Raw genomic sequence first — 13,255 nt, forward strand, 5'->3', positions numbered from 1 at the left:
GGTAGGGGGTTGGAGACCCTTTGGTGGAGCGGAGAACGCCGAGGTGTCACCGTGGGCTAGGTGGAACCAGGCGCCAGGGGGAGACAGGGTTAACGTCCCGCGAGAAATTGGGGGGCGCAATGGAGCGCTGCAGAGCGGGGCGTCCGGGAGCCGGGGAGCCGAGCGCCGGCCGGTAGGTGGGGGACTGGAGGGTGACTGGGCGGAGGCGGGGTGGCGCGGGGGAGGGTCTCCGCGGCGGGCCCGATTTGCGCGCTCTCTGAGCCTGCGTCCGCCGAGGGGGAGGGTTTCCCCCGGCGGGCCGGAGTCGCCGCTGGGCGCTTGTGGCTCACAGCGCCCACGACTGTCACGGGAGCCGCAGAGGGGAACTGCCGGAAGTGTGCGCGCCGGGAGAGCAACTTTCCGGCCCCGGCCGCGGCCCGGAACCTCGCCACCCCAGCGCTCGGAGCGACGATGCGCCTCGATGACAACGACCTGAGCGGACCCGCGCCCCTGCCCGCCGCCCGCGCCTGCGCTCGCCGCGTCCCCGGGGAGGAAGACTGAGCCCGGCGCGGGCGGCGGGAGGGGCCCGTTTCCTCTGCGCCGTCCCCTGGCATCCCGGCTCGTTCCCAGCGATCCAGCGTCCCCGCTGCCGGCCGCGGTCGCCGCCTGCCCCCGCCCTGACCGCCGGCCCGGACGTGCCCCCGGCCGCCGCCGGCAGTGCCTGTGCCATGGGGCTGCCCACTCTGGAGTTCAGCGATTCCTACTTGGACAGCCCGGATTTCAGGGAGCGCCTGCAGTGTCACGAGATTGAGCTGGAGCGAACCAACAAGTTCATCAAAGAGCTCATTAAGGACGGCTCCCTGCTCATCGGGGCGCTGAGGAGTAAGTGGGGCCGGTGGGTCGGGGCGCGGGGACCCGGAGCGTCCCAGCGGGGTGCGGGTCCGAGGGCTGGGATGGAGGAATGGGAGCTTCTTTTGTTTGAATGGATTGGGGACAAAAGCTGAAGAGCTCCCCTGCTGGTGACCAGCAAAGTTTGTTCTTAGGTGTTCTCTGCTCATTTACTTCCTCGTCTGCAGAGAATGGGAAGGTTCACTGTTGAACTCTGGAGTGTGTCCTGAGGAAAGTCGTACAAAGTCATCTTTTGTGCAACGATCCTGAAAAGATGTTGGGGACATTTATTCTCTGTAAATTTATTGTGCCTAGTTTGAACACGAAAAAGCCCTGAAGGAGGGGGTCGGGAGTTTGTTTGAAGGAGAAAATTAAGCTGGTTTATTTGGTGATAGTTAAAGAAAATTGTTTTCCCACGTCCGTCAGTGGCTTTTCACTGGGCACAGCCATGAACTTGGCTTTCAGAAAACGAGCGGCTGGGCGCCCGAGCGCAGTGGTTAGCGCGCCGGCCCTGGGCACCGGGGGTGGCGGGTTTAAAAACCTAAAAAAATACATTTGCGGTTTTCCCACTTTGTAACTGACCGAAGACAACCTGGAACTAAGTGGATTTTTAACTCTTTGCGAGTTTTCTGTGCCTCTTAATTTCTGGTTAGCGTCGTGGGCATGTCATTGGGATGAAAGGTCAAAGGGCCAGAGGTCAATTAGAACTTTTAATGATCTACAGAGGTAAAGAATACCTTCAGGGGCTTGTCGCTCTCCTTTCTCTGACTCCTCCTGACCGAATTTTCTTTCCTCCGTTTTTCTTCACTTTCAATTTACTAAGACCTAAAAGAGTATGTGAAACTAAAAACAGCTATTCATATGGAGAATTAAATGAGACTAAATGATAGGGCTTACCTTGCTACTTTTCCCAGGACGTATTTGCATCTTTAAAAAATAATATTTTTAGGGCAGCGCCTGTAGCTCAAAGGAGTAAGGGCGCCGGTCCCATATGCTGGAGGTGGCGGGTTCCAACCCAGCCCTGGCCAAAAACTGCCAAAAAAAAAAAAAAAATTATTTATTTCTTTTTTCTTTTTTTTTCTTCCCTTGCTCTTCTGCACAGGAGGCTGTGAAAGCTATTTGCATCTTAATAGAGGCTTCTGCTTGCTTTAGCTACTGAAATGAAGCCCTGGGATCTGGCCTCTAATGGTTGGGTAAATGAGGTGTTTTCATAAGGTAGGGAGGCTGTTGGGTGATCTAGTTACCCCCAGGACTTACTTACATGGGGCAGCACCTTTGCGTATATCCAGTGCAAGTTCAGCAACAGTTTGATAGGGGTGTGTGCCAAAAACTGAGACGACACTAGCATCTGGTCTGTATTTTGCTATATATGCTAATAGTAAGGATAGAGCTTAGCAAAATGGTTTGAAATTGGCAAGTACATGTTTTAGTATTGGAGATACTAAATACTCTAATACTGAAACATTTACTTAAACCACTTGTGTTACTTAACCAGGGTAAAGAAAATATGTTTTGTGCCCATATTCCTTTAATTTCTGAGTTTGAGTCTACCACCCATACTGGTATTAACTGTGATTTGTGAAAATTATGGTTTTACCTGCAGTTCTTCCTACCTATGTCTACACAAATGTCAACTCTCCTTTCTTTTGGTTTGAAAATCCTGGTTGAGGGCGGCGCCTGTGGCTCAGTGAGTAGGGCGCCGGCCCCATATACCGAGGGTGGCGGGTTCAAACCCAGCCCCGGCCAAACTGCAACAACAACAACGAAAAAAATAGCTGGGCGTTATGGCGGGCGCCTGTAGTCCCAGCTGCTCGGGAAGCTGAAGCAAGAGAATCGCGTAAGCCCAAGACTTAGAGGTTGCTGTGAGCCGTGTGACGCCACGGCACTCTACCAAGGGCGGTACAGTGAGACTCTGTCTCTAATTTAAAAAAAAAAAAAAAAAAAGAAAATCCTGGTTGAATTCTCAGGACAAACCTCTTTGCATCCTAGAGAGCAAGATGATGCCTCTTCAGAAAGAGCTGCTGTGTCTCAAAGTGCTCAGCACTAAGCTGATTCTTTTTCTTTTTCTTTTTTTTTTTGAAAAAGAGTCTCACTTTGTCACCCTAAGTAAAGTGCTGCAGTGTCTAGCTCACAGCAACCTCAAACTCTTGGGCTCAAGCAATTCTCTTGCCTCAGTCTCCAGAGTAGCTGAGACTATAGGCACCTGCCACAGTGCCTGGCTATTTTTTTTTGTTTTAGATGGTTCGGGCTGGTTGCCAACCTGTGAGCTCAGGTGATCCACCCTGCTCGGCCTCCCAGAGTGTTAGGATTACAGGCCTGAGCCACCTTGCTCAGTGTCCAAGCTGATTCTTGTTGGACCTGCCAATTGTTCTCCATTTTTCTCTGACTCTACTTGGGATCAACTTTAGTGTTTCAGAAGTCAAAAATACTCACATAGCTGTGATAAATGCTCTTGCATTACATTATTTTACTAGTGATGTTATATGTTTTATTATGATTCTTGAATCTAGCCTTGTAAAAATCAGGTGATTCCCATCCTTATAGGTTTGCTTTTCTATCTGTAAGTGAAGAAGTCTTGTAAGCTCCTTAAAGATGTAGGCCCTGCGTTGCTTTTTTTTTTTTAGACAGAGTCCCATCATGTTGCCCTAGGTAGAGTGCTGTGGCGAAACAGCCCACAGCAACCTCAAACGCTTAAGCGATTCTCTTGCCTCAGTCTCCAAAGTAGCTGGGACTACAGGTGCCCACCACAATGCCCAGCTATTTTTTGGTTGTAGTTGTCATTGCTGTTTAGCAGGCCCCGGGCCAGGCTAGAACCTACCAGCCTCAGCATATGTGGCCCACGCCCTACCCACTGAGCTACCGGCGCTGAGATGGGCCCTACATTGTTAATATGGCCGTGTGCACATATATGTACATCTAAAGCAGACCCTGCTGTCTCTAGGATTCTTCAGTTTGTGGTGAGAGTGTATTACATTAGCATTTGTTTATGACTTCTTTCATTGTGAAAGGAAAATGTTTTATTTCTTGGTGAAAGAATTCCAACATCAGAATTCCAATCACTGCCAAATGGGAATGATTTTGGAGTAAAGGGAACTTTTGAAGTCAAATGACAGCCCTGCTCTTATCTTACCAAGCCACCTTCTGTCACTTGGGGAGGAGGCTCTGAGAACATGATGCAACTGCTTGGAGAGGAGGACTTGAAGCCTGCTTAGTCCGATGGCTGGCTGCCCTCACCCTGACCGCTGGCCCAGGCATTCCGTTAGCCCAGCTGGCAGTGCTTCTGCTGTGGGACTGCTCGCTCTACTAAGGGAGTCCTCCTTGTATGCTTCTGACATGCTGGTCCAGGCATTCCATTAGCCCTGCTGGCAGTGCCTGTGCCCTGGGCTTGCTTGCTCTTGACTGCTTGTCCTTCCTGCCTGAGGTGGCCGTCACGTTCCCTATTTTTATACCAACTCTTTCCCTAACTGTATATCAACTTTTTCAGTAGTTGTATCCATTAACCATTTCAGTTTTATTTTAGCTATTTCTATTAATAATTAATGAATTCTTAATGTTACTTTGCTTAGTTGACCATCTTCAATGTATTTATGTTTTTAGTAACACGGGGTCTCACTCCTCAGGCTGGTCTTGAACTATTGAGTTCAATCAATCTTCCAGCCTTGGTCCTCCAGAGTGCTGGGATTATAGGCGTGAGCCACCTTGCCTGGTCATCAATGTATTTCTAAGCATCTTATATTATTTTTATCCTTGTTAACTTTTCTGGTAAGGATTTGGGCATGCATTTTCTTAGTTAACACATACCTGATTGTCTAATAAGAATCACACATACTCCTGACCTATGGGTTAAGATGTAGTTTTTTTGCCTTTTCTTTTTTTTTTTTCTTGAGACAGGATCTCACTTTCTTGTCCAGGCTGGAGTGCAGTGAAATGATCACTGCTCATTGCAACCTCTAAATCTTGGGCTCAGGCATTCTTCCTGTCTGCTAGCACCTTTGTTAAAACATTAAAAAAAAGTTTTTGTGGAGACATGAGTCTTGCTGTGTTGCCCAGGCTACTCTTGAACTCCTGGCCTAGGTGATCCTCCTGTCTCTGCCTCCCAAAGTGCCTGGCCAAGATGTAGTTTCTTTAGTAGACTATTTGCAAGGGTCCTTTAAATTGAACTAGATGTTTACAATTTTAAATAATAGGTGTATGATAATTAACATTTTGAAAAAATGCATTATTACGTTTTCATATTCATTTTGAATATGATTCTGAGAAAAAGGATGATAGTTAATTAAGTGTATTCACCTACAATTGTATTTGAATTTTGGTGCTGTTTAGTGCAGTGTTAACATTTGGCAAGTAAGTTTGCTTCTCTGAGGCCTAAATTTCCTACAAATAAGGAAAAAAATTTGTAAAACTCTTACCATTAGGATTATTTGTTCAGTTGTTTACATCTGATGAATGAAATTTGAGAATATTCTTGATGTTGGGGAACTGAGTTTTAGTTCATGATATATGACCCCAAATCTCTACCCTTTTCTTCAAATGTTATTCTTTGAACTTTCTTTAACAGATGTCAGTCTTAAAATTTAAGCTGTGAATCAATAGGTTATTTTTGCTTATTAATTTTCTTCTTTTATGGATCCTATCCGAAGAAACATTTCAGAATTGCCTCTTGTGTAATTTACCCTTTAATATTTCTTCTTTTTATACTTCAGAATTATCTTTAAGTAGAATGAGCAGAATACACAGCAAAAAAAGGAGAGAATAAAAGAATAGAAATAGAACTGAAAATTGCTGAGAGCTGATTCCTAAGCTTTCTAACTACACACACTCAAAGATAAGTATATGAGGTAATGCATTTATTAGCTTGATTTAGCCATTCCATAGTATATTAAATATGTACAAGGGGCCATAAAGTTTGTGTGCAATTTAAATAGTTGGTTTACATAACATGTTTAAATATCACATATATGATTATGTATAATATCATGTTAATATTTATCAAAATACTAGCCCAGAGTGGTTGCTCATGCCTAAATCCCAGCACTCTGGGAGGCAAGATAATGGTTTAAGGCTAGGATTTTGAAACCAGCCTGGGCAACACAGTGAGACCCCATCTGTACACACATTTAAAAAAAGTCAACTTACATACCATAAATATATATATTCTTTGTCAATTAAAAAAATGAAAATAGAAATAGAATTGTACTCATTGAACTGAAGTGATTGGGTTTGGAGAGCACGGTCCACATTCTAGCTCTGCCTTGACCTTGGTCAACGTCCTTCCTCCCTATGGTCTTCCTCTCATTGCCTTAAGCTAGAACTGGCCAGCTGTTTGGTCTGCCTTTGGATCTTGTTTCTAAACTTGTCTATTTGGTATTCTTTTAAAGGAAAAAAGTTCATGGTCTGTAGTATAGATTCAATTATTTGTGATCGTTAAATATATACAAGCATGAAACTATAATTCTATGCTTATGACATTCATACAATCTTAAAAGCAAATCAGTTTCCAAAGTAAAATAAATAATAATCTGAAACTAAGACAAAACTTGGCAACTACATTTAATTAATCTAATAGATGATACTGCTTTGCTGAAAGTAATTTTCCTTTCACGCAGAGACTGCTGATATCATGTGTGGATGATGCATTTTATTCTACTTTTCTTAGTTGAAATTGTAACTCTCTAAAACCTTCTTCCCTAGGTCAGGCATGGTGGCTCACAGCTGTAATCCTAGCACTCTGGGAGGTTGAGCCGGGTAGATTGCTGGGTAGATTGCTTGAACTCAGGAGTTCGAGACCAGTCTGAGTAAGAATGAGACTCTTGTCTTTACTAAAAATGGAAAAACTAGCTGGGCATTCTGGGGGGATCTTGTAGTCTCAGCTAGTTGGGAGGCTGAGGCAAGAGGATTGCTAAAGCCCAAGAGTTTGAAGTTGCTGTGAACTATGATGCCACAGTACTCTACCCAGGGTGACAGAGTGAGACTCTGTCTCAAAAAAAAAAAAAAGAAAAAGAAAAACCCACAAAATCTTCCCTGATGCTGGCCTTCCCTCTACTATGAGCTTCATTTATTTATTGGTCATATTGGAAGAAGTTTCTAGCACTAGTGATGCATGACACAAATTAGGAGGTCACCAGTTTGAGTGGTTGGTTGCTGTAGCTTATATGTTGATAGAAGAATATGCAGTTGATTAAGTCTCTAGCAAGAGGAAACATTGCAATTTTTAAAGGTATCCACCCTTAGTGTCCACAGACCTCAGTTTGAATCCTGCTATGATACCTTGTAATCGGGGGACTAAGCAGGTTTTTATAGTAACAGAAAAGCCCTAAGTTCCAAGACCACTCTAAAATCCCTTAGACAGGGTGAAGTAACCCCACCTTCCATTCGCTGTGTCTCACATACTCACCTAAGCCTTTTTTCAGTCAGTTTTCACTTTTAAGACAGTCTATATTTTGTGCGTATGTTCAGGGCCCACTTTGCTACCACAATTTTTAGTGGCACAGGGAAAGAAATCAGGGGGGAAAAGGCAAGTTTGTGAAATTCGAAAGACTTCCATAGTTATTGCACTATTTATTGGGTAATCCTTCAGTTTTTAGTGAGAACTGCTATTGTTTTAGGCTATTTTTGGTTATTTACATTGCACCTAGGTTTTATTTAAAGTGGAACTCCGTGGTGGATTCTTGTTTATTCTGCAAGTTTCTTTTTCTTTTTTTTTTTTTTAAGAGAGTCTCATTCAGTCGCCCTGGGATTGAGTGCTGTGGCGTTATAGCTTACAGCAACCTCAGACTCTTGGGCTCAAGTAATTCTATTGTTTTAGCCTCCTAAGTAGCTGGGACTGCAGGCACCTTGCCACAACACCCAGCTATTTTTTTTTTTTTTTTGTAGAGACAGAGTCTCACTTTATGGCCCTCGGTAGAGTGCCATGGCATCACACAGCTCACAGCAACCTCCAACTCCTGGGCTTAAGCCATTCTCTTGCCTCAGCCTCCCGAGTAGCTGGGACTATAGGCGCCTGCCACAACTCCCAGCTATTTTTTTTTGTTGTTGCAGTTCGGCCGGGGCCGGGTTTGAACCCGCCACCCTCGGTATATGGGGCCGGCACCCTACCGACTGAGCCACAGATGCCGCCCCAACACCCAGCTATTTTTTAAAGACCAGGTCTTGCTCTTGCTCAGGCTGGTCTTGAACTCCTGAGCTCAGGCAATCCTCCTGCCTAGGCCTCCCAGAGTGCTAGGATTATAGGCGTGAGCCACTGCGCCCAGCTTTGTTCTGCAAGTTTCTTATTCTGCTGAGGTGTTTTTGTTTGTGTAGAGGGGCAGCCTCATCAGAAGCATGAATGTGTAATTACTTAAGCTATTCATTTGTTCCTCATAATCATTAGAATTTGAGTTAAATGAGCAGTAACTGCATCTTTCAAATGAACTGTAATTAATTTTAGGAACTGCTAGATTAGGCGTGTGGCACTCTAAGGTTCTGGTGGAGGAAAGGTAGTTATATTTGTGCTGATTTAAATGGGAGCCTTGCTGCTCCTCAGAGTGGAGTTTAACTGGGCTGGTGATTACGTCCCTTTCCTCCTTTTCTCATGCTACGTGAGCTTCCTAGGTGCCCTTTAACAGTATCTTTATTTCTCCTGGATTTCCTTTTTCAGCAGGTGGTGATCAAGGGACTCTCTTAGGTTAGGAGGTCAGGGAATGGGTTGCTGTAGGAACAGAAAACAATTCTGCCTAGTGGAGGAAGCCGGTTTAGCAACAGCCACTTATGCACTGTCTCTTATTCCAGTTATGAACAAGGTACTTCAAGAGTGCAGAGAACTCACTTTAAATCACTGAAAAGCTGCTTTAACAAACATCCTTTCAGTTATTCACAATTTTTAGAGTGTGATTTTTTGTGTGTTAATGATGATGCTTGAGCATATCAGATTATGCGAGATAAAAATCACAAAGCTCACGTTCAGTAGTGCTTTGGTGTCAGTTTTTGTAATGCATATATTGAGAGTGGCAAATCTCTCTCTATATTAGAAAAACGATTAGATTAAAAGTATTAGATTAAAAAATTCAGAATATTAGGCTGTGTTCAGTTAATGTTATCAACAATTAAATATTTATTATAGACAGATGAGAAAAGGTTGAAGAGAAGGGGCATCGTTTAGTCTTGAACTGCTTTCATCAGTGTTGTTTCTTGCCAGAGCTGTGAATACCACCTGTTCTGGCCAGAGCCATCCCTGCTGTCTGGATGGTAATTTCCGCTCACTGCAGCCTTCTAGGCAGGTGCCAGCCTCCCCATAGTCCCACCTGCCACCTCCCATTTTCAGCTCACAGCTTTGCCAATCTTCCTTTTCCTCCAGCCTGCTGAACCCCTGCCCAGCATCCAATAATCCTTGCAGTGTATCCCCAGTGGATCAGGCCTCATCAGCCAAGGGCTGGGTCTTGCTGACTTTCATCCTGAAAATTAAAACCAGTTGCCGAGCACCTGGATCTCCAGGGCACGGAAGCCGTGCTTCATCTTTTGCAGCTGTGATATTCGGAGTTCTAATGGCTGATTTTCGTATAAACATAACAACTTACATAGTATTTGTTCATCTTAATGGCCCTTGAAGCAGATGGGAAAAAAGGAATAGGATGATAATAGGACAGTCAGTAGAAAAAGTAATTATTTTAGCAGCTTTGTCTTTGGCAAGGTGAATTTCAATTTATCCTAGATTTTTCTGCTAATGTGGATGCCTCTCTGTAGGATTACATCTCACTGGAATCTTTGGTTGTTCAGAACACTCCATTCTTTATATCTGCAGTACTCAGATTTCATGATCAAGAATCAATTACAGATGCTAGTATATGGTGGAGAAGGGGGCAGTGGCAAAGGGGAGAGAGGAAAGGGGGTGGTGTGCGGCCATGGTGTATGGCACACCTCTTGGGGGCGGGACACTATTAATAGAGAGACTTCACCCAGAAAACGCAAGCAGTGTAGCCTGCCTCATTGTACACTCAATGATTCCCCAACAATAAAAAAAAAGGAAATTAAAAACAAACAAAAAAAATCAATTACAATACTGAAGAGACTGTTGGTTGGAACACACGTACACAATATTGTGTCTGAGGACTGTGATTCGCTTCGGAGGAAGTGAATTGTGGAAGAGTAAAGTACCTTTTAGCAGCTAAGAATCTGCTAGTTTTTCCAGCCTTTTTCCTTTTTAAGGAGAAACGAATATATAAAAAAAGAAAAATAAGCCTTAATTTTCTAGGATTTTAAAGCTTTTTTTTTGAGAATAATTCTTTGAGAAAAATTCTGATGTAATTTTTTTTTGTGTGTGGTTTTGGCCCGGGGCCGGGCTTGAACCTGCCACCCCTGGTATATGGGGCGGTGCCCTACTCCTTGAGCCACAGGTGCCGCCCCTTTCTGATGTAATTATTAGGAACATGATGAGAAAAGACTAGGATAGGACTAATAATTAGCATTCTGTAGATTATGTACATTGATGATCACATATTTTTCAGACAAATAACAAACTTTTAGATTCTATGGTAAAAGTCTTTATTTTTACATTTTTTTATTAAAAATGTTTGTTTTAAGAGATGATCTTGCTATGTTGCTGTACTTCAAGTGGATATTCTCAGTGGGATCATAGCACATTCCAGCCTCAAATTCCTGGGTTCAGGAGATCCTTCTGCCTCAGTGTCCCAAGGAGCTGGGACTACAGGTGTGCACCACTGCACCTGCCTCTGAAAGTCTCTCTTTAAAATGGTATTTAAAAATGTCATGTTTTGGCATTTTTTAGATTGTTGGCTTATCTAATCTGGCTGATTATCTCTGGTGTACTGGAAAGCGTCTCACAATTTGTGAAGGACAGGGAACTATCTTAGGATGGTTCTCAATGTCAGGTGATATGAAAAAAAATTGGAAAAAAATGCTGCCAGTGTATAACCTTGCTATACTAAAAGTTCTCTGCCCAAATCTTGCCTTTACTCTGGGAAGATCTGGGTAGACAGAGGATAACATCCCTTCATTTGGAAGTTAGACACGTTGCTCAATAGTGGAATTTCTGTGATATTTCCTCATGCAAATCTAAAAAGCCATGCTGCCTGCGAGTCTGTGAAAGACGTGCCAAAAGGTGTCACCGCGTGTGTAAACATTTAATGGTGCTTATCTAAATAAAAGGCCCAGGTTAGCTTTTCTTTTTAGTACACAGGAAAACTGGTGATATAATTTAGAAAACTGGTATGTGTCTGTGTGTGGAGGGGAGTGATGAGCCACTGATAAAAATACGTTTTCTATATTGTGTATTATTCTTTTGCAGTTGGGAGCTGTGTAAATTGATTTTACTTTGCTGTTGTGAGAAATTTTTCTTCTTCATTTATTTAATTTCTTTACTCTTTGAAATGTCTAAATGAAAGAAATGCCCCCCGTCCTCCCCCCAAAAAATTTCCTACAAAATAAAGAGGTAGAGGTGGTGGTGGGAGGAGACAGGAAGGGGAAGCAAATTAAAATTAGTTGTGAAAACAATTTAAATATTACGGTTTTGGAATTTATATCAGACATCATGTGTCTTCTATGAAAAATTTGCCATGTGTGACCATAGAGAAACGAAGGACCCTGAGACTAGCGTTCCAGCTGTTTTAAAAGTCAGTTGCAGAGGCTTGGCGCCTGTAGCTCAGCGGCTAGGGTGCCAGCCACTTACACTAGAACTGGCGGGTTCAAACCCAGCCTGGGCTGAACTGCAACCAAAAAATAGCCGGGCGTTGTGGCGGGGCGCCTGTAGTCCCAGCTACTTGGGAGGCTGAGGCAAGAGAATAGCTTAAGCCCAAGAGCTTGAGGTTGCTGTGAGCTGTGATGCCACAGCTCTCTACCGAGGGTGAAGTAGTGAGATTGTGTCTCAAAAGAAAAAAAAAGTTGCAGATCATTGGAGGGAGATGGGTTCTATTAAAAACTCTCAGCTTAAGGCTGGGTGTGGTGGCTCATGCCTATAATCCTAGCATTCTCAAAGGTTGAGGTGGAGGGATTGCTTGAGCTTGGAAGTTCAAGACCAACCCGAGTAAGAGTGATGTCCCATCTCTACTAAATATAGAAAAATTAGCCTGGCCTGTTGGCAAGAGCCTGTAGTTCCAGCTACTCAAGGGCTGAGGCAGGAGGATTGCTTAAACCAGCAGTTCTCAACCTTCCTAATGTTGCAGTGTATTTTCGTTGCTAAAAAGGGGCCGTGACCGGTGGTGCCTGTGGCTGAACGGAGCAGGGTGCCAGCCCCCTATGCTGGAGGTGGCGGGCTCAAACCCAGCCCTGGCCAAAAACTGCAAAATAAATAAATAAATAAAAATAAAAGGGGGTCGCGACCCACAGGTTGAGAACCAATGGCTTCAACCAAGGCTGAAGTAGCTGTGAGCTAGGGTGATGCCAGGGCATTCTAGTCTGGGCAACAGAGTGAGACCCTGTCTCAAACAAATAAAACAATGGAGGTGACTTTTTAAGGAGTACACTGAGGAAGATTTAGGAAAGCTGTGTACCACGAAAAAAATAATGTCAACAGAAGATGTAAGAAGAAGGGAATTTTAATGGCAATTTCAGTTTTCCTTAGGGCTGACCCCTTCTAAGATTGTCATTTATCTAGTCCCAGTCCATGGCTGCTGCTTTTTCTCGGGATGTGATGTTGCTGAGTTCCTTTAATTTCTTCTCTTCAACGTTGGTGGTGCACAGAATTCCTCTGGCCCTTTACTGTTTGTTTTCCTTCTAAGATAACATCTGCTCCAGGGGTTCCAGCCCTGACCTCATTTTCCTGAGCCTGGGAGATGGAGCCACCCAGATGGGCTTCCCACAGTCTCAGACTCAGTCTGTCCGTACCTAAGTTCTCCTCCCCTCCAGCTCGTTGTTCTCTTTTGTTCAGTTGTGTCCTCATCCACCTGCTCAGCATCTCAAGAAATATTCGATTCTATAAGTCTTCCCATTTTTTTCACCCCGCTGAGATCTCACCATTCTGTTAGCACTGCCCTAAATATCTTGCGTTTGATTTTCTCTGACTTCGTTACTACATTTGGTTTATTTATATATATTAAAAAATGTTTCTTCTTAGCTTAAAACAGTAGCAGTTTATTCTTTCACAATTTTGAGTCCAGAAGTTTGAAATAAAGGTGTCGGCAGGCTGTGCTCTTTCTGCAGTTTCTAGGGGAGGACACTGCCTGGCCTCTTCCAGCTTTGGCAAGTGGCTGGTCATCCAAGGCATTCCTTGTCTTATGAATGTGTCCCTCCAATCTCTGCCTCTGTCGTCTCCTGGGTGTCTCTGTTTATTATATAGGCGTATGTTGGAAATACTGCCTGTACTGCAAGAAAGTAAGTATCGCAATAATGTCACTGTGGCAATAAATGAGTCACACACAGTTTTGAGCATTCCTAGTACGTATGAAAGTTATGGTTACAT

General features: G+C 43.9%; 1 protein-coding gene across 1 annotated transcript in view; it reads left to right on the forward strand.

The window, feature by feature from the left end:
• Positions 1 to 241: 241 nt before the first annotated feature.
• ARHGAP42 (Rho GTPase activating protein 42) overlaps positions 242 to 13,255 on the forward strand; it is a 345,686-nt gene continuing 332,672 nt past the window's right edge. Inside the window, exon 1 of the mRNA XM_053560437.1 lies at positions 242 to 861. Within this exon, the coding sequence (XP_053416412.1) occupies positions 708 to 861 (154 nt within the window). The 5' untranslated portion in view covers positions 242 to 707. The remainder of the gene's footprint in view (positions 862 to 13,255) is intronic.

This window comes from Nycticebus coucang, chromosome 14 (genome assembly GCF_027406575.1).
Source record: "Nycticebus coucang isolate mNycCou1 chromosome 14, mNycCou1.pri, whole genome shotgun sequence".
NCBI lineage: Eukaryota > Metazoa > Chordata > Mammalia > Primates > Lorisidae > Nycticebus > Nycticebus coucang.